The sequence below is a fragment of the Salvia splendens genome, chromosome 15, assembly GCF_004379255.2.
Source record: "Salvia splendens isolate huo1 chromosome 15, SspV2, whole genome shotgun sequence".
Taxonomy (NCBI): Eukaryota; Viridiplantae; Streptophyta; class Magnoliopsida; order Lamiales; family Lamiaceae; genus Salvia; species Salvia splendens.
Window position 1 is genome coordinate 3,291,098 of NC_056046.1, and position 26,321 is coordinate 3,317,418.

Here is a 26,321-nt window from a genome sequence, read left to right on the forward strand (position 1 = left end):
CGCTTCCTCAGCAACAATGCTTAATTTCAACGAAACTGAATCAGCAACACCGCTCATTCACGATTGATTACAGTTTCAACTGGAAGAGCATGATTACGGATTTCGTTACTCTGCTGTTCATCTGCATCACAATCGCTTTTGAAGCCTCAAATTGCAATATAATCATGCTAATAGTGATGTGTTTTGTTAACAAGAGTGAAGTAAAATCATGCTAAGAGTGATGTGTTTTGTAAACAAGAGTGAAGTAAAATCATAATAAGAGTGATGTGTTTTGTAAACAAGAGTGAAGTAAAATCATGATAAGAGTGATGTGTTTTGTAAACAAGAGTGAAGTAAAATCATAATAAGAGTGATGTGTTTTTTAAACAAGAGTGAAGTAAAATCATAATAAGAGTGATGTGTTTTGTAAACAAGAGTAAAGTAAAATCATGCTAAGAGTGATGTGTTTTGTAAACAAGAGTGAAGTAAAATCAGAATAAGAGTGATGTGTTTTGTAAACAAGAGTGAAGTAAAATCAGAATAAGAGTGATGTGTTTTGTAAACAAGAGTGAAGTAAAATCAGAATAAGAGTGATGTGTTTTGTAAACAAGAGTGAAGTAAAATCAGAATAAGAGTGATGTGTTTTGTAAACAAGAGTGAAGTAAAATCAGAATAAGAGTGATGTGTTTTGTAAACAAGAGTGAAGTAAAATCAGAATAAGAGTGATGTGTTTTGTAAACAAGAGTGAAGTAAAATCAGATTAAGAGTGATGTGTTTTGTAAACAAGAGTGAAGTAAAATCAGAATAAGAGTGATGTGTTTTGTAAACAATAGTGAAGTAAAATCATGCTAAGAGTGATGTGTTTTGTTAACAACAGTGAAGTAAAATCATGATGTGTTTTGTTAACAAGAGTGAAGTAAAATCAGAATAATAGTGATGTGTTTTATTAACAAGAGTGAAGTAAAATCATGCTAATAGTGGAGTGTTTGGCTAACAAGAGTGAAGTAAAATCGTATTATCAAGATATAAACAACGATGTGTTTTGCTAATGGTAGATGTGTGTAGTATGTGTGGCGATGTGGGGTTCCCAGACAAGCTCTTCGACTTCTCAAAGTGCCGCAACCTCTTCCAGCACTCGTATGTTTCTCTCTCTCTTCATCTCATGCATTAATTTACTACCTTTTGATTGGAGATTTCTTCCTTATTTACATGTATATATAATCAATTTATTAATAATAATCGGAGAAGAAATGGAATCCACGGCTACTGTAGCAATTACTACAGCAATATGCGGAGCCAATTGAGATTTGCGATTGGTGTCAATGCGAGGAAAGGAACCAATCATCATCATCAAGGAATAATCAAGGAACCAATCATCATCAGCAGTAGCAGCTGCGGCGGCTCCGGCGCGGTCAGCGGCGACGGATGGAAGTAGAATTTCTTGTCCGCGATCGCCCTATCCTCCTCGTTGATGGCCGGCGTCACCGGACTCAGCATCAGCACCGGAAAATCCAGGATGCTCGCCGACAGAATCCCCGGCGATTTCGAATCCGCACATTTCAGATCGCGCCCTCCTTCCCACTTATCAATTGTCTTCTTAATTCTGGTACTTTACAATAATGTAATTTCCAAAAATACCCTTAGCCTATTTTGTATTATTAAAATAAATAATATTTGTTCCATTATGATGTGTGGCTGAGATTTGTTCTCTAGTTATACACTTAAGATTAGTTATATCTTGATCACTACCCTTGTCACATATATATATATATTTAATTAAATATAAGTTTTAATATATCCAGTCTATAGTTATACAATTATATTTATATTTCACTAAAATTTAATTATACTTATCCTCAATTAAGTTTAATAAGATTTTATTATTCACTAAATCTAATAAACTTTGAAAGTAATATTCTTGATTTGCTGAAAATATAAAAAAATGCAATTATAAAACGTACTGTCATGAATGATAGTAGTACTAGCAAATTAGCAAGTCAATCAATAAAATTTATTTATATTCCATTACACGGAAATACATTTCCTTTCTTGAAACGAAATACATCGGTCGTAGTAATCAATTAAAAACCCAAAATAATTAAAAATTAAAAGCCCCAATTCCATCTCAATTAGGGCACCGTTTCCCCAAATCAACAATCAAAATCAAAACACGTATTCAATCAACGAAACTCCAGTAGGCTTCACCCATGGCACCTCCACCGCCACCATGGAATCCGCGAACCCAAATCTCACGTTCCCGCCGTTCACCTTCACAGCCGCAGGCCTCTGCGACGCGAACACCTTCATCTCTCCTGTTCCCTTCACTCCAATTTTCACCGATTTTGCGCGATCGTCGTACGCCACCGATTGAATCGCACCACCGGTGTTGAGCATGTTCACCAGCCCGATCGGCGCAAACTGGACGTCTCCGGGCAGTTTATTCACCGGAGAAACGGTGATGAGCTCGAAATTGAACGGATCGAGCTCGATGTCGATGGCGTCGGATGGTTTGGAGACGATCAGCTTCTTCTCGCTGTATAAATACATCGCGAATTTCTCGACGCCGTCGACGGCGATCGGATTCGCGCCTTGCTTCCACTCGATGTCGCTGGGGCCCGCCTTGGCGGAGACAGGGCGGGAGCACTCAGAGAAGCACTGGTTTCGCCGCTCCTTGCGGTCCCAGCCGCCGCCCTGGCAATTGAAAGCTCCGACCACTCCGGTGAACTTGTTGAGGTTCCAGATCTTCAGCATCGTCTCGCCGTCGTGGAGAGGGTCTACGAAGAGGCGGTCGCGAGAGGGCAGAGCGTAGTAGTCGCAGCGGAGGATGGTGCCGTCGGGGAGGACGAGGCTCTTGAGCAGCTCGAAATTGTGCTTTCCGACCGAGTCGCTCACGTAGATGGGGCCGCCGGAGATGGCGCGGGACGCAGCGTGGAACAGCGCGCACGGATGAGTCGACTGGAACATGTCCCAATCGGGGTGGATGAAATTTCCCATCCACAAACTATTGTAGGCGCAGTGCACCATGTGGCACCCTTGTAGCCAGAACGTCCCATTGGGGTCGCCCGATGGGTCCGTACACCAAAAGTCGTCACCTGTAACATCGAACGTGTTATATTATTATGATCGAAAAAACGCAATAGAAAATGAAATGTAATAGTCGGACACTTACCGACACGGCCAAGAGTGATGGCTTCTGTTCCGAGGAACATGAAGTCGTTGCAATGCTCCATGCTAGCAATCACTCCGTTTCCTTTGAAGTGGTTCTGAACCGACTTCGTTAGCGCCTTGTAGTAATCTTTTGCTAGCTCCACCCGACCACCGTAGTCCTCACACAACATTTCCAACAACTACACATGATATAATTTTAAGTGAGACAATCTCAACAAAGGAAAAGAGAGTGAGTAAACATAGCAAAAATGAAAAATCGAGTAAAAATACTATACTCCACTTACATGGATCACATCAACTTTAACTCCATCAATCCCAACAGATTCAAGATGGGAGTGTAATCCTTCATACATCTGTTCAGCCAATTTAGGTGGGACAAGGCCAACACCATTGTTGACAATCTTGTCAACAGCAAGATCTTCCATAGTTGTCTTAAGCCCGGGAGTGAGTAAGGGCTCAATCACCTTAGCTTTGGGCAGGCCCGGGACACCGGGCCTAAGCCCGCCCCAGTACCCACACAGAGCGTGCCAAACGTAAACATAGTCTACGCTAGTGTAGGTATCCTTCATATCCCGGATAAAGGCCGCCATCCCGGTATCCGGGCCGGGCCCGTCCTTGTTCGGGCTCTTGTAGTCCCTAAACTTGTAGTTCTCCTCGAACTTAATCAGCCTGCACGGCATCTGCTCACCGGCGGAGGTCCGGTTCATGCCCTCCGTCGTGAGATCGTCGTCGTCGTGGCAGATGGACTGCCACCCGTCGTCGATGAGCACGAGGCCCGGCGGGCATCCACCGTCCACGAGGCCCTTGACCCCCTCCATCACGCCCTCGGGCTGCACGGTGAGGTAGAAGGCGTCCCATGTGCACCACCCGAACTTGTCGACGATCCCGGGCGGCGTCTTCTCCTCGAGCAGCCGGAACGTGCCGAGGTGGTGGCGCGCCACCTTGACGGCGTCCTTCACCAGCGTGAACGGGTCGTCCCCGGCGTGCATGTAGAGTGCGGCCCGGAACGATGACTCGGTCACCTTGGTCGACCCGCTCTCGACGCATAGGTCGACGAAGTCGTCAATCCCGGGCTGGAGCGAGGCCCGGAATTTCCCATCAATGAGGGGAAGTAGAACTATATATGGCCGCTCATTTAATCCCGGGCCCGCGGATTTATCCAGGATTACTATCTGGGTCTCGCGCTCGAGATCCGACCCGTTTGACCCGATCCAGTGGGTGGTCCACCAGACTTTGAAGCGGAAAATGGACATGAATTTAATGTTTTTCAATTTCCCAATAGGGACGACGTGGTGGTTCTTCGCCTCCGCAGCGTCGAACCCCACAAAGCAGCCGGGGGAGGCCGCCTCCCCCGCCTTGTCTCCCACCGCGTAAGGCGAGGGAGACGCGGTGATGTTGAGGGGGACCTCGGAGAGGATGACGTGATCGTTCACGATGAAATTGGATTCGTCAAGTGTGATGACGGAGTTGGTGAAGCCGTGGACGATGACGGCGGCGTTGGAGCCTCCCTTGCTCAAGCTCGGAGCCATTTTTGTCAAGAGATGATGAGAGATAGAGAAAAGTGATGTGAGTTTGATGAAGAAGAAAGGGAAGAATGAAGGTTTATATAGACAAACAAGCAGCTCAAAAAGGGCTTGTGGAATCTGGAATAAAGGGGGGAATTTTGTTAACAATCTACACTTATATGGAATGAATGTTTGAGTGATGTGTGTTTTTGATGAATGGATTATGGAGTGGGAAAGTGGTGGTTTAATTTATAGGCAAAGTTTGTGCAGTGATAAAGTGGAGAAGATTCAACGGAAGATGAAAATGGACGGTTGGATTTTGCTATTAGAAAATAGAGCTTTATGGAGAGAATAGCGGTGTGGTGTGGGGTTATGTGATTAATTAACACTATCCATATTAAATGTCACTTTCTATAGGAAATTTCTTGATTTGGAATAATGACTTGACAAATATAGGTGGCTCTAGACTTCGGGATTTGAGGACTATAGATATGTTTGCTAAATTTTAAATTCAAGAATTATGGTATTGGCCAGTTTCATTTTCTTTTTGTAGTTTCCCTTTTTTAAAAATAAATGATGTAATTTCGACTTTTTTATGATAAAGCATTTTGTAATATAGATCATCTACTGTGAAAATACTTATTATAGATCTTAGAAAATGATAGTATTTAAAATAGGTTAAAATTTTAAAACAGCTTCTCATACAAGCTTATTCCATTTTAGTACTTCTTATAAACATTTTTTATGAGACTACATAACGATTTTTGGTATATTATTTATTCTTCAGTGATATCTATTTATTTTCGTTTATATTTTCAGGAATCGGTATATCAGACTACTATGTCAATGAGTTTATGGTTATAAGAAAATCAGCGATAAATAAACTTAATTGTTGAGCTTTAGATTATTGGGGTCCATTAACGGTATTGGGAAAACAACTGTTTGATTTTATATGGGCGACTGGGGAATAAAAATGGGATAACTGCCTTAAAAGTCACGAACTTTCGTCATTTTCTGATTTTTCCCACAACCTTTCAGTGTAGCATACAAAGTCATAAACTTATGCGGAGTGGGCCGTTTTCCCATTTCGGGTTTTCCGATTAAGAACTAGGTGACGTGTCGTTTTAATCATACGTGGCTGCTGACTAACCATAAAACTATAATTTTTTTAATTAAATGCAATTTTTACACAACTTCCCCCAAATTAACTCATTCACTCCATTTTACCTTACTTCACCAAAATCGGTCTATTCCTCTCAATCTCACTCCCACTTCACTTCACTCCAATCGCAAATGCTCAGGCGACGACGACTTCAGCGGCAGATACGAGGATGAGGACGGCGTGACCGGTGACGACGTGACCCAGAATCTCACATTTCAAAATTGAACCAAGAATCTCACATATACGAGAATCATTTTTGCATCTCCAAACAATGGAGCTCGAATTCGCGACGGGAGAGGGAGAATCGCTAATTGAATCACTAATTACCTCGGTATTGATTCAAATCTGAAGGAGTTGATATTGCCTACCAAGCTGAAGCTCGAATTCGTGATGGGAGAGTGAGAATCCCCAATTCGGGTTTACTTTGGAGATTTAATGAATTTAAGGTGTTCATTTATAAAACGACATCGTTTTGTATGTATAAAACGACGTAGTTTTATAAATTTTCTGCGTATTCCACGTAAGAACTCAGGCACGCCATGTCCGTGTTATTTCCGCCAGAAAATTCATGGGTCGGGTCGAAAGGGAAATTTGCACACTCCGAATAAGTTTATGACTTTGTATGCTACACTGAAAGGTTGTGGGAAAAACCGGAAAATGGTGAAAGTTCATGACTTTTAAGGCAGTTATCCCAATAAAAAACAATTCTTTTATTCGTGTCAACTAAATGATAGGGGGCATCTTTGATTCGTGTCAACTAAATGATAGTTTCCTCTCTCTTTTTTTAACGTAAAGATAACTTTTTTCACGTACTATTCGATTACATACTTGCAACTCTTCTTCTTAAATTTCAAGAATCTTGCTATATTTCTTTCCGTTTGTTGAGGTTTTTATGTCATGAACATATGCCACATTAATGTACGTAATTTTATTGTATTTATTTTGTGAGCATTGTTCGAATTCATTTTTAGTTTATTCTTAAAATACTTTCTCTCAAATAGTAGTATTACGTTTTTAGTGCCTGCAATTTACATCACCACCTACTTAAATTAGGATTTTAATTTCCTAAGTAAGTATAATTAAAGGCGTATGTAGGTAGGTATTGTCCATCACCTCACCTGTATACAATTCATCGAATTGTAGATTCTGATTTATTTTACAACATACAAATCCACTATTTGCAAAATAATCAACTACTCCTGCATTCTAAGAAAATCAAATTTTATAGATAAAAGTGTTCATTTTCACAAACTCATTTTCCATTGATACGATCGTCATCTAGTGCAAAAAGAGAGGGCATCCACCCACCCACTTTTCCTTCACTTATCATTTCCACAAAATCCAGATAAAATAGGAATAAAGTTGTTACCACATTATATGCTATCAATTTAAATGAGCTAGCTTCGACACGAAGAGATGGTTCAATCTTTCAAATTACATTAATTTCAACAACATATTATTCAATCCGTATAAAATTAATAAGAAGGGTATTCAACATTTTATAATACGAAAATGTAGCTTTATTTCATCACTATTTAGTGACAGATCCAGAAAATAGAACTCGTGGAGTCGAAATTTCTCTCGCTTTATGCAATGAAGATATCATACCCCAACTCATCCCTTGTCATAGAACTCAATCCAACACCAAACACCAACCTCCAACGTTAATACTTTTCTAATCTATTAAAAGAATTCATCTAAAAAAATGCATCGTCTTTACTCAAAACAAAATAAATTTGAGAAAAAAAAAACTTAAAAATCTTGAAAATGAGAAAAAATCTATAAATTTTTCGCCTATAATAAATAATCACAAATTAAATAATTCATATTAATATATTGAATAGAATATCAAGATACAGCGAGAACGAAAATGAAGACGTCAAATTAGAATCTTGATTCAACGGAAATTACATGTTAATTGAATAAAAAATTTATGAAAATTTTAAATTTGTGCAATAATCACATCATTTGTGTCTTTAATACGAGACCTGGAAACCTAAATTAATATTTATTGTTGAAATATTATTACCCAGTCAAAAAATATATAATTAATAGAAACAATAAGGATTTAGACGATAACAGAACTATTACGATGTCAAAGGTAGTGTTGATCAGGATTGTTAGATCGGTTATTGAAATTTTAGTAAGGGACACATAGATCCATGGAGGGTTTGGACTTTGGACGACCCCACCTCTATCTGCCAGTAGTAGTATCGAACTAATCAAATGGGGTCATCCGACCCTATCCCACCTCCATCCGTCACTAGTATTATCAAATTAGGGTCGTCCGACCCGATCCCACCTCCATCCGTCACTAATATTATCAAATTAATGGAATGATCCCTTATTAATACTCTCTCCGTTCCATAGTAATGGAGGCGTTTCTTTTCAGAACGGAGATTAAGAAAAATTGTGTTAGGTGAGTTAAGTAAAGGGAGAATAAAGTGGAAAATGAAAAAGGTGGAGAGATGAAGAGAGAAAAAAGTAAGAGAGAGTAAAGTAGGTGTGGAAAAATGTGTTGACTTTTACTAAAAAGGGAAATGACTCTATTACTATGGAAGGTGACAATATGGCAAAATGACTCTATTACTATGGAACAGATGGAGTATTTTTTAGAGTAGTACTACCTCCGTCCTTGAAAAATAAATTTTATTGAAACGACACGAGTTTTAATGTATAATTGGTAAAGTAAGAAAAAAGAATTAATAAAACGAGAAAGAGAGAAAAATGTGTAAAGTAAGAGAGGAAGAGAAAAAGTAGTGAAAGTAGCTTTAACCGGTAGGGTTCACTTCCTAAAATATAAAGTTTTTAATAGTTGGACCAAAATGAAAATAGTTTTTGCACCCTCCGTCCGCAACATGAGTCCTATTTGGTTACGACACGTGTAACGGGTTTAAAGAAAAGTAAAGAAAAATGAGTTGAATAAGTTATTGAATATGAATCCTACTTATATATATATATATAGGGGGTTGTGATCAATTGAGATTTTTTAGCCTAATTGAGAATTGAGATGCATTATAAGCCACTCATTTTTATTAAATGAGTGGTCCAGAATTTGCCACATGGAAAATATTTTTACATTAATTAATTGTGAAAGGGCATATTTGTAATTTCATCATATATTTTATTTAATAAATATTTTTTTTATTTTTTTTAAAAAAATTATTTTTTTTTTCGATTTTTTATTTTTTTATTTATTTATTTTATTATTTTTTTTTTTGTCAACTACATATACAATTCATGTCAACTACACACATGTACAATTCATGTCAACTACACACATATAATGTCAACTACATATACAATTCATGTCAACTACACATATATAATGTCAATTATAAGCTGTTGACATTTGATGTGCAGAGCTATTGACATTTGATGTGCAGACTACACATCGTAGTTGACATAATGTCTCAGTAGTTGACATCGCGCGAAAATTTAAAAAAAATTTAAAAAAAATTAAAAAAAATTAAAAAAAATAAATTTTTTTTAGTTGTTGACATTTTAATACGAGTTGTTGACATTTGATATTCTGGCTATTGAAATGAAATGACGATAATACCCCTTAGTTGACATAATCTACTTGCAGTTGACATTTCAAAATGAGTGGCTGAAAATGCATCTCAATTCTCAATTAAGCTAAAAAATCTCAACCTAACAAGACCCTATATATATATATATAAGTTTTATAATAAAATATGAGTGAAATAAGCTGGTGGAATGCGAGACCTACTTATCATTTATGGTAAAGTGAAAATAAGACTTTTATTGTGTGACGAACCGAAATGGTAAAATAGAACTATTATTGTGGGACGGAGGGAGTATTTTTAAATTATTGAGATGAGGTAGTATATAATAATATCTACAGTATATAAATATATAATTATAATTTCATTAATATTTTATTAACGTGTGAACTATGATTATAGTGGCAGTAATATTTTATCAAAAAGCGTGTGAACTTTAATTAAACGTGGCCCAACAAATTAACGCAGCCGTATTTCGCGGCAAGGTCAGGGCGGTGGCCCACCAAACCGCCGACCACGGCGGAGAGTTTCTGCCACGTGGACGTCACATAATCCGCGACGAAGAGCAGCACTTAATTAGGAAACAAAGTAATATGTGTTTGTTGGGATTGATTCAAACATAAGATTAACTAACTATAACTGCCGCCACTGAGATCTAATTTGGACCGTTGATCGTTCAACCACCCACGTTAAGCTACTATCTCCTCCATTTTCCTCTGCTACACTTGTTCCAATGGGCTGCTCACATGTGATGGGCACGTGTTTTACATTATTTGACAAATAGTTCCCTTTTATGTTGGATTTTGGTTGGACCAAGATTATTTGTTTGGTTGGGGTTGTTTGGTTGGGGTGAGTAAGAGATGAGGAAGAGGTGAGAGGTAAATGGAGAGGTAAACTAATATAAGTATTATATTTATTTATTTATTTATGAAAAATCATTCTTTAATGGAAGAGGTATTTAAGAAGATATTATATATTTTTTCATTTTTAGGATGTATCTTCACCTCCTTATTAATGGAGAGGTAAAATCTTATAACTACCATATTTGTTTTCTTTTCATGAAAAACCTTTCTCCAAGGGGAAAGGTATTTGAGAAGGTATTACACTTTATATTTTTTTAATACATTTTGTACTATTGTTTTATTTTTAAAAATTAATTTACCTTTCTATATACCTTTTTCCTTTGGAATGTGTTACCTTTTAGAAAGGTATAGTTCACCTTTTAAGAAGGTAAAATACAATATATATTTTCTATATATCTTCTCCCCTTGGAAATACTCTAAGAATGAGGTTAAAAGATTTTGCTTAAGTCAAGAGAAAAAAGTCTAATGGATAATATAATTATATAGTTTGAATTAAATTCAAATTTGTAATGAAAAGTACTTTAATTCAGATGGCCCTAATTTCTTATAAATCGAACAAATATAATCTATCCTTTTTTATACTCTCTGCATGCCATATATTATATACAACAATATTTTCATTTCAAAAATATGTGATTTAGATATAATTTAATTATCCCTCTTGTATAATTTAGAAGCTAGTAGTACTATTTTATAAAGCAATACAATATTGAAAAAGAAAAAAAAGGAGAGCCGACGGAATTAATGAAAGATTTATATTATCCACTCGCATTAATTGGAATGACTATTCTTCTAGTAAGTAAAGTTTGGTGGAATGTTGACGTTTAATTTGGAGACACAAATGCAAATACGTGGCCAAATACCGTTAAACGGTGGTTAATTCAACGATCATTGCCGTTGGTGTCGGTTGGAATTGCAGTTAGCGTAAAATTGACACCACGGTGCAATGACTATTTCACAATTTCTAATTTAATATTTTTTAAAATATGAAATAAACCATTGTGCTATTAAATCAATATATACTTCTAATTTCATAAATGTTTTTTCAGTACATGGCATGCAGCTTTTGTAGAAATAAAAGTTAATATTACATGCGTAATCGAAATTATTAGTCTTATTATATGGAGTACTTATTTTATATAATTCATACACCTCAATTTAAGTAAAATGATATGAAATTTATCTAAACTAATTTGATGGGACTGGAGATTAGAGAAATCTTGTGATATGTTCCCACTCATTTAATGTGCATTAGTGCTTAAGCAATCGAGAAGAGTATTAGATAGTTACACGTCGCAGTAGCTAAGATCTCTTTTCCAATTAGGATGAATCACATTTATTCACTTGGTCAAGGTTATAAAATTTGAATTAGACTAATAGAGATATTCACTTGGTCAAGGACTCATGGTGACTAGGGTATTCTTCGATTTGATGAATTAGATAGAACCGATGAGTCTTATAAATATTGTTCGATTGGACGATGGCCTCAACCTCATATTTGATCTCCGGAGAGTGATATGTAGAATTAGTATTGGTTTACGAATCACGAGCCTTGCTCTCACCCCGTGAAAAAACTATATTCAACTTAATATAATCTCACATCTATTTGCATATTCCTGTTTTATCTAATGTTATAGTATTGTATTTGCGGATGAACGCTGTGTCAAATTTGAGATTTCCATAGCCAGAAAACTTTAATATCAAAAGTTTCCAAACAATTAACAAAATGAATTGTGGGAGAATTATTCAGAATACTGTAGATGGCTACTAATATTGCTGCAGAATTATTAAATATTTGAGGCTGATTATGCTAACAAACCAGAAAACTGAGATTACTCCAGGAATATAAGTAAGATATTGGTCATAAAACAGCCTTTATTAGAACATTTCAGCACAGAATACAACTCGTTTCGATATTGATCATAATCAGTATGGATGACTCACTAGGTTATTCACATGTATGATATCCGGTTGCTAATCCATGGGCTACTTCGCGATATTATGCTCAAGTTGTAGCTTCTCGGGAAAATCCGAAAGCAGACTGTAGCCACAAACAATGTGTTTGACAAAAGGATCGTAAATTTTCATTCATTGCCATGTTTCTTGCTATGCATGACACCAATAATTATTGTTCATGTATGCACATAATGAAAATAGAATGAACTCACCATATTGAGAAGACGCAAGGCAGCAGGCCGCGTGAATTTCCTGGCGAAAAGGAAGCATTGAGAGGGTTTCCCCTTGCTAGTGCACCATTCTCTTCTGTACTCAGTCTCGAAATAGATGTTATCTATGGCCTGCAGAAGAAAACACGTATATGAAGCCTCAATCTTTTTTTTGCCTATTTTCCTATTGACTTCGTTCACAATTTAGAATCGTAAATTTTTTCATGCATTCATGGTACTGATATATATTACTCCTATCAACTGAGCAGTTCCACAAAGCTACTAATGCCCAGATGAAACCTAAGAAACAATACAGTTTTCTACAAGCTGAGCATAGTCAAACAGGGTATAACTTCAAATCTTCAAATGTGCAGGGCGTAGTGAATCACATAATTTACAACTAGACTCGTTGCTTACTTGAGTCTTCGAGGCAGAAAGAAAGAAATAGACCAACACCCACAGTGAAAAATATCATTACTAATGTGCCCTAGAATAATAAGTTTCTGGGGAAGATCAAGCTGCATACAAGGCTTCATTATTTAACCTTAAAAAGTTTATTCAAGGGACGAGAGTTGGTTCGTGCGGGCTTGAGTGATTGATGAAATGGAAACATGTAAGAAGAAGAATCATAGTATAACCAAAACAGCACGAAAATTACCTTGATGGACTGGATAAGACTGGAAGTAGCATCGGCCAACTTATAAGTGACTGGATGCCATCCTTTCCTATGAGGATCCCTTGAAGATGTTAGATCCCAAGAACTGTGAGTCAGTGACCTTCTAGTGATTTCTCCTTCCAGGCCTTTTATCTGAACAAAGAAACGATAAGCAATGGATAAAATATAACAGCTTGTTTCATGAGATCAGCTTACAGTGAGCAAGGTTTGAACATAGTGTTCATCGGGTATACAATTATGTTCAGCGGATGTATCGGCAGGCTGCATAAGGAGAATGACAACAGAGTTAACACTTTTATCCTCCATAAATAATGATAACGATCACAAAAAGAAACCCACAATCTTGAAACGAAGACATAGGTACTACTACTACTTATCACTACTGGGTGTATCATGTTTCAATTGATGGGTGAGAGGAATTCAGGACTTACAATGTGACGGTCTCGCCAAAATTCAGGTAATGACTTCGTCTGTTTTCGCAAGGAAAGGAAAACAAACAAGTCAAAGACAGAAAAATAAATAAAATCATGATTGATATAGAAAACATGTCCATGTAGCCTCCGGTGATATTAACGAATAAATGAATTATGAAAAGTAGCAAGCATAGTTCATAAAGTATGCTCATACAGAGATTAAGCATCTCAACATCTAACTGCCTGTAAAATTTACATGCCAGGACTTTAGTAGATATAAACTTTTCCTGACTCGAGGCCTTATTCATCAAAATATGGTATTGGTAGATGATATCCTTTATGAGTTCTGTTAAATTACCCTTGCACCTTTGATCAGTTTATTCCCTGAGAGGGTGTTAACTTTGGATGACAGCTTATATAGCTTAAAATAATACAGGTTAATCCACCATTATTAACTTTGATGGGCCAAACAATGTCGAGCCATCTACCCAGCTAGGGAGATCTTTCGTCCTTTGTTGCGTATTCATGAGGTCTTCACCTTTCGTACTCTCCGGGACGTAGATTTACTTCTAAAAATTGATTGTTTGATCGTGTAATCCTTCAAATGCTCAATCCTATGTATTCAGAATCTAATCTACCACTTAAATTTAACACCCCTTTAGGAAGTAAAGACTATTTAGACAAATACCAGTTAAAACATCAAGGCATTTGAAGTATGCAGGAAAGAAAATAACTTCAAATTAAAACAAATACTACAACTCATGGAAGGTAAAAGAATCATGCAACCAAAAATATATTCAGCTCGTAATCACACGATGCAAAAGGAAATTCTCATCATACCAACCTTGCATTGTAACTGAAACATAGAGAATACAGTTTTATCTTCAACTACAACCTCAGCATGCTTTCTGGTCAGAACAACCCACTGCAAAGAATAAAAGACATATTATAAGCTAGAAATACAAATCCTCATAGCTGCTCTTGTCACAGTGTATCGCGAAACTAGTTTGACTCTGCGAAGTACAAAATTATGAGTCACCTGAGATCCCTTCCTCCAGTTGTCAATAGAAATCACTGGATGCATTTTTGGATTATAACGACTTTCCTTTTTATCAGCAAAACTGCAACCATAATTGATAAGGTCTCATGAGCTGATTAAATTCGAAATACGTACATCCACAACAAACTGTGTACAGGAAATAAAAAAACATAGGAAGAAGGACTCAAGAGAAAAGAATAAAAACACCAAAAACTATTAACCATTTAACAGGTAAATAGGGAGAGCAAGGACTATGTATATGTATCAGCATTACCTGTCCACAAAGCTATTTGGGGTTGACATTATATAGTCATATGTGTAGCTGAAATTATAGAGAGGTACACAGCTGCAACAGAAAAAATAAACACAGATGAGTTGCTCATCTTTTTGTGACCTAAAAATGCAAGACGCTAGATTTTTATAAATCCAAGAAAGCCAAAACAGATACAGAAAAAGTATATAAGGGGGGCATATTATCTCACTGAAAAAATGAGATTTTACCTGTCTGAAAGGAAAAGAAACCGATCATTGAAAGGATCCATCAGTGCACTTTGAAGCAAAATACGCTCCGCCTGGATCATGCTTGCTTCTCCCCAATCTACCTAATAAAGTATCAGTAGCTAGATATCACTTCAAATACGAATAAAAAATAGACCGCAGGGTTCTTATATAAAGTCAGCCAACATACCAACCGAAGTAAGACTAGAAGAGTGACAGATTATATACACACTTTATTTCCTTTAGATATATGACCAATACCATAATATCGAAAAACAAAACAGTAGTACGTCAGGAAACTCAAATAATTTTTGCTGAGTAAGTAATTTATTAAACAAAACCAGACCTGTATGCTATCATTCACTTGACGGTTTAAGAAAAATTTTGATCTCGTCGTTGCTGCATTTAGCAAGAACCCTGGTCTTGAATGAACATAAATGGAAAATCTATTCTCTGTATCACCCTGCAAATAACATAAAAAGTTCCATAGACTGAAGTGAAAGATCTCTATAATATATAGGGTCAAAGAATTTTTTTCATGGTAAAGACAACATTATCATCACTACTACGTCTCAGTAGTTATTTGATCATCATCTGATGATAGGTTTAACACTACCATAACTAGTTAACAATCATCCCAAGCAAGTAAGTGTGATGTATACTTCCAATTACATCACATTATATGTAAGATGTTCACCAGTCAAAAGTTGTCCCAGCAGAATAGCCAATTTCTCATGCTTCCCAGAAACAAAGGTACAGCAATAAGGCAAACTCATAGAACATCACCCTAATCAATGAACTGGTTTATATGAAAGCATAACAACATACACGAATTCGATCCTTCAATTTTAATCAGGTAGTATTATTTTAAAATATTCAACAACTTCAAAAGTGATAAACACTCATCCATCGTCTCCTTTTTGTTCAGGAATATATCAATTCAAATAACTGATACCTTAATAAAGGAGAAAAGAGTTCACACACATGTGAAAGTAGCATCAATAAATATTACGTGAAAATACAATTACCTTACGTTATACTCATGAATTTGCAACTCGCTAAATTCAAGGAGGTAAGTCATTTACTCATTTTAGTACGTATTCGCGAAAAGATTAATAAACGTTCTCAGTTTCGTACAAAGTATTACTACTACTATTACTACTACTTAATTTAAGTATCTTCGAACTTCAATGAATTTTGTAACAGATGCATCTTTGCTATTATTAGTCTTTCAATGATCACAGCAGAGTCAAATTGTGATACAAAAATAAATTAAAAAACCCCAAGTCATCCAAAACAACGAATTAGGAAACTGATTTATGTAGCCTAAAGCTAAGTACTATATTTTGCTTAAAAGAGCAATAACCGGATTAAACTCTCTTCCAAAATAATAACTTCCCAAAATAGTAAGAGGATGCCAAAAATTACCTGAAAAAATACATCCCAAACAATGTCGAGAGGAATCCGATTCCGAGCAATAAAAAGAAAAGCAATCTTCGGCTTCTGCAGCGGCGGAGATATGAACGAAGGCATTTTGATCTTACTGTACTCCGATTCCATCAACATAAACGTGGCGAAACAAATCGCAATCAAGAGAAACGCGAAGAATTTCCGCTTCCACCTATGATGAAATTTCCCCGAACTCGACCTCCGCTTCATCCGCTCTGACTGAGCTCCTAATTTAGGGCTCAGCATTTCAAAATCCGCAACCTCTCTCAGTCTTCACATCATTCACTAACACGAATCAATCACTCCGTATTTCACACTGCATTTCCGCTACATCTTCTCCACTCACGCAAAACATCAGAAATCTCGATTCGAAACTAAACTACTCTGACACGAGACAAATAGATCAGTAACTTAAAAAATCGGCAAAAATTCTAGAATTCCGTGTCACAGTCACGGATTAGCAGAGAAGTGATCAGGTTCACGAGCTACGAGAGAATACGATGGCAACAAAATCGGAAGCTCGGATTATTTATTCCATAATCCGGTGGAAATTGTAAAAGAAGCGAAAGCTAGAGAGAGAAAGAAACTTGGCTTAGAAATGGAGATTGTATGATTGGAAATAGGAATAATGTTTTTGCTTAAACCTTTCTCTTTGCGTGTACTGTCCAACAATTATTTATTCCGACAATGTTTTTGCTACTTTTATTTTTGCTTTTTTTTTTGTGCTGGACTTATTTATAGCCAATTTATTCGTTTGGATTTAAATATGGTAATTGTTGTGATTAACTAGTTGGGATCAGTATCGTACAAGAGAATAAATCTGATTTAACAAGCTATATATTGTTATAGACAAACTTAAATGTTTCAAAAATGTTTCAAAAAGAAAAATCATGAAATTTTTGAATAATAATATAGTTTTAACAAACATATGAATAACATCATATATGCAGAAAACCCGCACGAGACAAAAGGGGAGGTGATAGAGTTACATCAAGTGATCAAACACATGGTTTGGTGATGTCTTTTATTAAGCTCTAACAACTATATAAACCATTTTTTTAATATGTTATGATCATATTTAATTAAATGCTGTAACAAACATCACTTTATTTTCTTCTAGAATTAATGAGCAAATTGGCTTAATATGCAATTACTCATTGAGAAGCTCAATCACCCAAATTTCGATGTTAAATATTGCTAACGACTTTATTATGTTGACTTTTATTAATTTGATTAATTATTGGTTAGTTATATGAGACCATGTGCAATAATAATGGTACCAAACTACACGAGTTGGGTTATGGTCTTTATTTCTGCCCATTGACTAGTGACTCTCCACCAGCCAAATATACACATAGTTCACAATATATATATATATATATATATATATATATATATATATATATGGGAGTGTTATTCTTCTTTTCACATCTTAGATCATTTTTCCTTCTTAATATTACGCGTTAGATCTAAGGCATCAACGGATCAGATTGATTCTATAAAACTGGTTCCGTGTTGCATTATAGAAGGTGGTTGTATGCATTACAGGGTTATTATTGACATTTGACGGAAAAGTAACTGCCACATTTTGGTATCTGCGAATAATGCACCACATGGTCAAGAGTAATGCATATAATTGACTATATAATGCACAATATGTGAACTGCAATGCATACGAATAAGATGTACCATGTTATGATGTTTGGACACACGTTTCTTGTTTCCCCTAAGGGTTTAATAAGCTTAGGGGCTAGGGTATAGTACGTAGACACGTATGTAATCTTCACATGGTAACGAGTAATGGATATAATTGACTATATAATGCACAATTTGTGAACTGCAATGCATACGAACAAGATGTGTTGTGTTATGATGTTTGACACACGTTTCTTGTTTCCCATAAGGGTTTAATAAGCTTAGGGGCTAGGGTATAGTACGTACGCATTAATAACAAATTATAAAACGATACGAATAATTCACCAAATTGTCACGAGTAATGGATGTTATTAACTATATAATGCACAATATGTGAACTGCAATGCATACGAATAAGATGTACCATGTTATGATGTTTGACACACGTTTCTTGTTTCCCCTAAGGGTTTAATAAGCTTAGGGGCTAGGGCATAGTACGTAGACATTACTAACAAATTGTTGTTATTGGAATATACGTATGTGCATTATTTGGTTTAGGTAGTGCATTATGTAGCTGTTAATTGTCATTATCTCAGTATATTATGCATTATTAGAGGTATTGTGTATATGGGTTAATCAACGGATTGAAGATTACATACGTGCATTTAGTAATGTCTACGTACTATACCCTAGCCCCTAAGCTTATTAAACCCTTAGGGGAAACAAGAAAAGTGTGTCAAACATCATAACACAGCACATCTTGTTCGTATGCATTGCAGTTCACATATTGTGCATTATATAGGCAATTATATGCATTACTCGTGACCATGTGGTGCATTATTCGTAGCGGTTTCCAGTCATTATTAGATTACTATTGTACCCTCATAATGCACAAAATAGGACAAATAATGCAACACGGGATTAATTACCCAATGTTGATCTTGACCGTCCATTTCTCTAATCTAATGGCTGATATTAAGAAGGAAAAAGGAGGAAATATAGGAAAAGGAAATGAATACATCCATATATATATATATATATATATATATATATATATCACGAGACTACTATGTCTACAAGTCTATTGGGCATGGCGTATCATGCTAAGATTAATTAATTTCGACCTAAACCTAATTATATTATATGGTCGTTTGATAGAAGTGTGAGTAAACAGAAGCATGCACTTATAATTACGGCCTACGGGCTCGTCTCGACTAGTGCTTATATTTCACTCCTCATCCTTTGCATAATAATTCGATTTTTTTGGAGGGATAAATTGTCTCGGAAGAGTCTCTCTTCCTCGAAAATATGAAATGCAACAACGGCGGGAATAAACACTAACATTGTTTGACTCTAGTTGAAGCCTCATGTTAGATAATCAAACTCGATAATTAAATTGTCTCGCCCTTTCTTATTACTCAAATAATTCAAACTTGTCATACACATAATTAGATTGAAATAAATAATTTGTTCTAAAAAAAAAGAGAGAAAAGATTGAAACAAATAATTTAGAGGAATAAACAACACGGCCCAACTAGTAGATTTTCCATGGATCAGTTAAAGAAGCCCAATTACCCAAGTGTAAAAAGGGTCCATTATAGAAAAAGAGAAATGTAAAATAAAGAAAATGAAGAGAGCTGGGAGCTAGCAAAAATGGCGGCATCATCTTCTCCACTCAATTTAAGCAGGTAAATCCGTTCTATCTGTATGATTTTCATTAACTTTTGATTTAATTTATGTCCACTTCTTCAAGTAAAAAAATATCTACTGTAAATATCGCACTTAATCTTCCGTCCCTTTTCATTTTATTTTCACGAATTAAGCCCAAAAACTAGGTTAGAATTGGGGAGAAGGCCTGATTGTTCGGTTCCCAATTTTGTGAAATTGCGTCGGAATCCATCAAAACCCAAATATTTACCGTCAAGGTTGTGTGTGGCATCCGCCGCGAATGGCGGCGGATTTAGGAACCCAGTTGTTGAAGGTGATGGCATCATCATCGTCGACCACGGTTCGCGCCGAAAGGAATCCAATCTTATGCTGAGTAAGAAATTCTTTTGCTCTATTTTGTGATGTTGATTTTCTGTTTCAGTGAATTTTGAACTGTTCGTTTATTTCGGATTTTGATGAATTATTTGAAAATCATTTTTGTTGAGATAGTTCACATTTTGTGGATCAGTAGCAGGTTTATATAAGAAATAACGCACTTAGTCGATGAATTTTCGATTCATAAGAGTATAATGTGGTTTTTTTCCCTATAAATATATCTTTTGTCAAGCTATCTACATCTGCTATCTATATAATTCTTCAAATTAACAGAATTTACCCAAATTTATTCCTTGACATTTCTGTTGACTAGCTTGATATAGTGTAGAACATTGTTTCATTGACAGTTGATGCCTTTTTTGTTTTTGATTTCTTCGTTCAGATGAATTCGTGATTATGTTTAGAGATAAAACGAAATATCCGATTGTGGAGCCTGCTCATATGGTATTGATCACATCAATGGATCTCGATTCCCTCTTTTGACTCTATCGTTTATTGTAACGATAATGAAACTTCTGTTTTAATAGCAAAGAGTGTCTATAACTGTTTGTTGATTCCTCCTAGATTCTTCTGTTGTAATTAGGAACTGGCTGAGCCATCTATCAAGGATGCTTTTGATTCGTGTGTTGAACAAGGGGCAAGGCGTGTTATAGTCAGCCCGTTTTTCTTGTTTCCTGGAAGACATTGGCACCAGGTAGTGGTTAAGAGAACTTGAAACGTATAATGAAGTCGGCCTCTTTCGTACTTTTGACACCTGAATCGACAGATTTTGGAAATGTAACAAGAGCCAAGTTTTTCTGTTGCTATTTTATAGGATATTCCTTCTCTCACGGCCGAAGCTGCAAAGGACCATCCAGAGGTTTCCTATGTCATCACTGCGCCTCTTGGTCTGCACGAACTGCTTGTGGTATGAGGCTTTGGTTTATCCATCTCGTATGCATAATGCATTCTACATTTATATGCTAGTGCCCTTTTCTTATTGTTTCTCTGTGAAATAAACATGATAATCTTTGTTCTTGTTTTTGTAATCATTCGGATTATATACATATACTGTGACCTTGGTATTTTATGTGGATTAGTAGTTACTTATGAGATGGTTTACACGTTAGCTGAAACTAGACACGACCCACTAACAGTTAGTCGTCACAGGATGTGGTGAACGACAGAATCACCTACTGCTTGAACCATGTTGCAGGCGAGAAGGAGGAGTGCTCAGTATGCGCTGGAACAGGAAAATGCCGGCTCTATAATTAGTGTAATAGTTCTACTTCATTATGCTCTCCTGCGAATTACAAATTTTGAGCTCAAAGATTTGACGAACCAATGTACCTTTACTTCGTTTTCTTCATCACGTAAATTCCCATGTATTGCAGCACCCATTTGTTTGTACTGATGTTTTAACTATCTTCTCATAAATACATTTTCTTGATTCATTTTTTCTTATTCATTCATCTCTACCTTCTCTTTTGAGAGAGATTTTGTACCTTTAAACCTATTGTTTGGAAGGGAAGTAAGCTACGCTCATTATCACATTCCTCTCCACTTGTTTGTCCATTTGCACATTGTCCATTTGCTAGTGCTTTGCTTCATCCAGCTCCAAATTCTAACCTAGTTTAAACTAAATCTAAAATTCAAAGAACAGAAGATCATGGTAATAGAGACGTTGTTTTCTTGTCCACAACAATTATTGGGGTAATGACCAAACTAATTAAGGCCCTTCTGCCAACCTTAGTGACTCTTGGTTGGACCACATGCAATGAGTGTTGTACAGTTGTGCCGCCGCTTTTGGTTTTCTTCATTTCACATTTGTAATAATCGAGCTTCTATCTTACTACTATTTGCGAAACAATTTAACATTTGTAATGACAATAAGTTTGTTGGGATTCTGCAATTGAATAAATTAATGTAATTGTTCGAAATTTATCTTCTTTCCATCTGTATTAGTATCAGATAAAATCAAGGTTTCTTTCTGTGACACGTTTGAGGGATAAGCTTAGCTGAGGAGGGGTGGGTATGCCATTAATTAGAGCAGCATTTGGCAATAGTTGCAGTTGAGAGTTGGAAAGTAGTAGTATATTAATAGAGACTAGAGAGTGAGCTTTGGTCAATAAATGTCCCCTTGCTGGCTTAGATGGTGACGAAGATGTGATGAGAGGTGTTGCCAAATGAAACAAACAAATGTGTCGCATCAATTTAAAGATAGAACTAAAACCATTATATAATTATGATGGACGGTAGGTCCTCTTTTAATGCTTATAACACCATAATCCAAAATTAAGACTAAATTTACACCCTTGGATTTTGAAATGAGTGGATGAGATTGAAGTTCACATATTTCAATAAATAGTAGATAAAATATCAACAAAAGAGTAATATCGTCATTATGTTATCATATGATAATTTTCGTGGATGTTTTTTTATATCAACATAGTGTATTATAAATATCAACAATATGATATGAGAATATCAACACAAGTACACGAAAATATTAGCACAGTTTTATTGATATTTTACCTACATATTTTGCATACACTGTATTGGGATTTTTTTTGCATTTGTTGATTAAATTTGCTTATCAACATGTACGAAAATTGAAATATAATTTATCAAATTTCATCACCCGAACATCGTTGGAACATGTGCAATTGAGATCTAGTTGGAATCCTTATGAAATTATCTTTAATTTGATATATTTTTTGCGAAAAATAATTTAAATCGAGATAGTTACGTTAATTTAAAGTTTTGAGTTGATTTTGATAAAAAGAGAATTGACATTAATACCTCTTAAGTTTATTTAATATTTTTTAAATTTAAAATATAATCCTTGTGTCATTATTTCAACCACTAAATCTCCTAATCTAGTGACTAAAATTTAATTTTAATTTATGATGATTAATTAATTAGCAATCGATCACTCCAACAATGAACTGTTTAGCAATTCTCTTTATTAATGAGTGCGTCGTCGATTGTGATAAATAGAGTGAAATAATTGTCATTGATAGCACACTTAAAACAACCGCCCAAAATTTCCTACTCTATTTAGTTATAATTTGACAAGCAATCTCTAATCTATATCTAAAACTCAACTCTACCTCCCAAGAAAATGACATTTCAACGGCTACCCTATTTTCAACTATATTCCTTTTTTTGGTCTTTTTTTAAAACATAAAAACTCTACAAAATCTGCATGCATGTTTTCTATAAGCTTTGAACTCTTGTACTTTTACTTTCACTTTTCACCCAATTGTACAACACCTGGCCTTGTCTAACAATGAATCCAATTTTAATAATCATGCGAAAAAACCTCTTCTATTTTAACCTGATCTCTTCACTTCTTGATTGCTGCCCTTCTGAGCTCTGAATGCTGAAGGATTCTGAGGAGGGATAAGATGTTTCCGGCTGTGTCATCGGGTTTGATGTCAAACTGTTGATGCTGTAGGATGATCTGGTAGTGCTGCCGGAAAGGGCACTAGTGTTCAAGAATGGTGGTTGTTTCGGTTCTGGGACTTCACAGTTTTCATCTGTCAGCATTCTAACAACGTCCACCATAGATGGTCGTTGAGCCACGGATGCCTGGGCGCAGAGGAGCCCGATTTCCAAGACTTTCGAAGCTTCTGTTGGCGGGAAGTCGCCCTTCAGAGAAGGGTCGACTGATTCTGCCAGTCTATCCGTCTTGAAGAGCTTCCACACCTAGAGCCGGGGCAGGGAAGGAGAAAGTAAACCAAAACGAACAAAATGAGACGACTTTATGAGGATGATCACAACATAATATGGAGTAGTGTAAGGGGCATTACTGTTTGTAGAAGAGATCCGGAGTCCTCAACAAAGACATTGTTCTTCCTTCCACAAACGATTTCAAGAACCAGAACGCCAAAGCTATAAACGTCAGCCTTCTCTGTGAGCTGCCCTTTCACTATGTACTCTGGCGCCATGTATCCTCTGCAAAGCAACAAATTGCGATTAGGATTACTTTTGATCTGGTCAGAATCGTATCAATTTCAGAAGGAAGCATCCATTAATCCTCACAATGTGCCTGCAATTCCTGTGCTGAGATGAGTTTTATCGGCTGCAAAATTCCGAGCAAGACCAAAATCAGCTATCTTAGCATCAAGATTCTCATCAAGAAGAACATTGCTTCCCTTGATGTCTCTGTGGATGATCCTGAACTCAGTGCCTCCATGAAGGAAGGCAATCCCCTCAGCTGTTCCAACCACAATGTTGTAACGTTCCTTCCAGTTCAAGATCTTCGTCCGATTCTTATCTGCAGAAGATGATAAATTCAAGAATCCAAACAAAATCACCAAAACCAAAGACAAAAAAGAGAACTAGTACAACAAACACACCAAAGAGGCAGACTTCAAGGCTCTGGTTAGGTACATATTCATAAACCAGAAGGCTTTCAGGGCCTTCAATGCTGCAGCCAAGAAGTTTCACGAGATTCTTGTGCTCGATTCCACTGATGAGGTTCACCTCGTTGAAGAACTCATCGACCCACTGCCTTGTGCTGAAGAAGAGCCGCTTCACAGCCACGGTGTTCCCATTTGGGAGGGTCCCTCTGTACACAGAGCCTGCCCCTCCCTGCCCGAGTTTCCTCAACGGATCAAAATAGTTGGTCGCCTTCTCTAGGGTCTCGTATTTGAAGTTCAAATTCGACTTGTTGTAGGAAAATGAAATCTTGCCAAGATTATAACGCTCTGTATTTAGCAAAAATAAAACATCATAAAGATGAACAACTCTTCCACTCAAAACATCGCGTCTTATAACAAACTTCTACAACGCGTTAATATACCTTGCTTTCGTCTCTCCCATCTCCGATAGGCCGCGTGACCACCAAAGAGGCAAAGCATACAGAAAGCAACCACAGAGAAAGCAATGGCCACAATCACTCCTCTTCTAGAAACACCTGAAATATTCAGAATCAAACAATGACTAAACTGTTTGAATACAATGGATCAAACATTTGCCACGACTGAATTAAATAATTTTTTCTAAAAATAGTCACTCTACAACGCTACAAGTCAAGAAATCAACCTTTTTTTTTTCGAAGGCGCCAAATATGAACATGATTCATTCACCAGATAATCATGCTATTTAACTTAAAACAGTTGATCAAATTCTGCTAATTGCTAAAAAGTTAACGAACTTTGACTTGATTTTGTTTTTTCACATTTTATTCAGCACGATTTGAAATCTGAGAATTACTCGATTTTTCTCAATTAAGCTTAAAACAATTACCGGAGTCATGATTTGATGCAGTCGATTGATTGTAGAATTTCTGCGTAGAATACCGCAAATAGCAACCAGCATTCAACGCGCGGCCTTCGCTGCGAGGCAAACACCGCCGAATTTCCGAATTCGCCTTTGCCAAACACGCCCTACACCCCTCCGCGCCGACGGTGTTCCAGCACTCCGCCAATCCGAACGCGCCTCCGATCCCCGCCGCCGCGAACCTCCCCTGCGCCGCCGCCTCTGCCGTGACGTTGTCGATCACCTCCGCCACGCTCCTCCTGAACTCCGCCTCCGGCAGCGTGGAATTCGGCGCCGTGGCGTTGCAATTGACGGCGTCGGAGCGAGGATCGACGCTCTCGTTGAAGAAGGCGTAGCCGCCGTAGCGGAGGAAGCATCCGTCGAGGAAGATCCGCCCCCCGGCGGCGGGGAGGCAGCGCGGGAGGCGCGTACGGCTGGCGGCGTAGCACTGGAGGCAGTCGTCGTGCGAGAGGTCGGCGTGGCACTGCGCGAGGGTGTATATCGACGCGTTGGTGGAGTGGACGGCGGAGCTGCCCCAGTCGTTGGCCGTGACCTGCTGCGAGAGGAGCTCCATACCCCTCACGAAGAGCGGGATGTAGGCGGCGCTGGCGTTCGCCGGCGGCCGCTCGAGGCCGCAGAAGAAGCCGGCCTCGGAAATTCGCGGGTCGGAGAGAGAAAAGGGGGGAAATTTGGCGAGGAAGATGAGAGCGATAATCCATGATGGGAAATGCATGTATTTCATCAGTAAAAGTCGTTGGATTTTGCAGAATTGCGTTGGGATTTGCAGAAGTTGTAGAGAGAGAAAGGAGCTGGTTTTTGTTTATTTTCGATTTAGGAGTTTTATTGATGGGTGTGTGATGATTATGTTAACACGAGTTATTGTCGACAAAAATGAAGAGTTATTGTCGACAAAAATATAAGTCTTGAGTTTTGCTGTGTGAATGTGATGAAC

At 37.1% G+C, this 26,321-nt stretch overlaps 4 protein-coding genes across 5 annotated transcripts; 1 reads left to right on the top strand and 3 right to left on the bottom strand.

The window, feature by feature from the left end:
* Positions 1–1,968: 1,968 nt before the first annotated feature.
* LOC121769043 (probable galactinol--sucrose galactosyltransferase 5) lies at positions 1,969–4,858 on the bottom strand. The gene is made up of 3 exons (XM_042165698.1): positions 3,432–4,858; positions 3,149–3,326; positions 1,969–3,071 (listed from the first exon to the last, which is right to left on the bottom strand). The coding sequence occupies exons 1-3, from the start codon at positions 4,674–4,676 to the stop codon at positions 2,143–2,145; spliced, it is 2,352 nt and encodes a 783-aa protein (XP_042021632.1). The 5' UTR covers positions 4,677–4,858; the 3' UTR covers positions 1,969–2,142.
* A 7,154-nt stretch (positions 4,859–12,012) lies between these two features.
* LOC121766407 (glycosyltransferase BC10-like) lies at positions 12,013–17,089 on the bottom strand. The gene is made up of 11 exons (XM_042162699.1): positions 16,424–17,089; positions 15,342–15,458; positions 14,999–15,099; positions 14,772–14,843; positions 14,498–14,579; positions 14,303–14,383; positions 13,477–13,515; positions 13,241–13,306; positions 13,028–13,177; positions 12,373–12,501; positions 12,013–12,245 (listed from the first exon to the last, which is right to left on the bottom strand). Exons 1-11 carry the CDS (start codon positions 16,688–16,690, stop codon positions 12,210–12,212), a joined length of 1,140 nt encoding a protein of 379 aa, XP_042018633.1. The 5' UTR covers positions 16,691–17,089; the 3' UTR covers positions 12,013–12,209.
* A 2,611-nt stretch (positions 17,090–19,700) lies between these two features.
* LOC121769177 (sirohydrochlorin ferrochelatase, chloroplastic-like) lies at positions 19,701–21,565 on the top strand. Of its 2 annotated transcripts, none has more exons than XM_042165895.1 (6): positions 19,701–19,767; positions 19,903–20,120; positions 20,505–20,566; positions 20,706–20,816; positions 20,937–21,029; positions 21,272–21,565. In XM_042165895.1, exons 1-6 carry the CDS (start codon positions 19,733–19,735, stop codon positions 21,374–21,376), a joined length of 624 nt encoding a protein of 207 aa, XP_042021829.1. In that variant the 5' UTR covers positions 19,701–19,732; the 3' UTR covers positions 21,377–21,565. The 2 variants fall into 2 exon arrangements, with proteins under 2 accessions (XP_042021829.1, XP_042021830.1); XM_042165896.1 differs by having other exon boundaries at positions 19,715–19,767; positions 19,915–20,120.
* Positions 21,566–23,226: 1,661 nt separating this feature from the next.
* Positions 23,227–26,245, bottom strand: LOC121768683 (cysteine-rich receptor-like protein kinase 42). Its single transcript, XM_042165225.1, has 6 exons — positions 25,358–26,245; positions 24,912–25,025; positions 24,466–24,816; positions 24,149–24,383; positions 23,917–24,061; positions 23,227–23,812 (listed from the first exon to the last, which is right to left on the bottom strand). Exons 1-6 carry the CDS (start codon positions 26,109–26,111, stop codon positions 23,432–23,434), a joined length of 1,980 nt encoding a protein of 659 aa, XP_042021159.1. The 5' UTR covers positions 26,112–26,245; the 3' UTR covers positions 23,227–23,431.
* Positions 26,246–26,321: the final 76 nt, after the last annotated feature.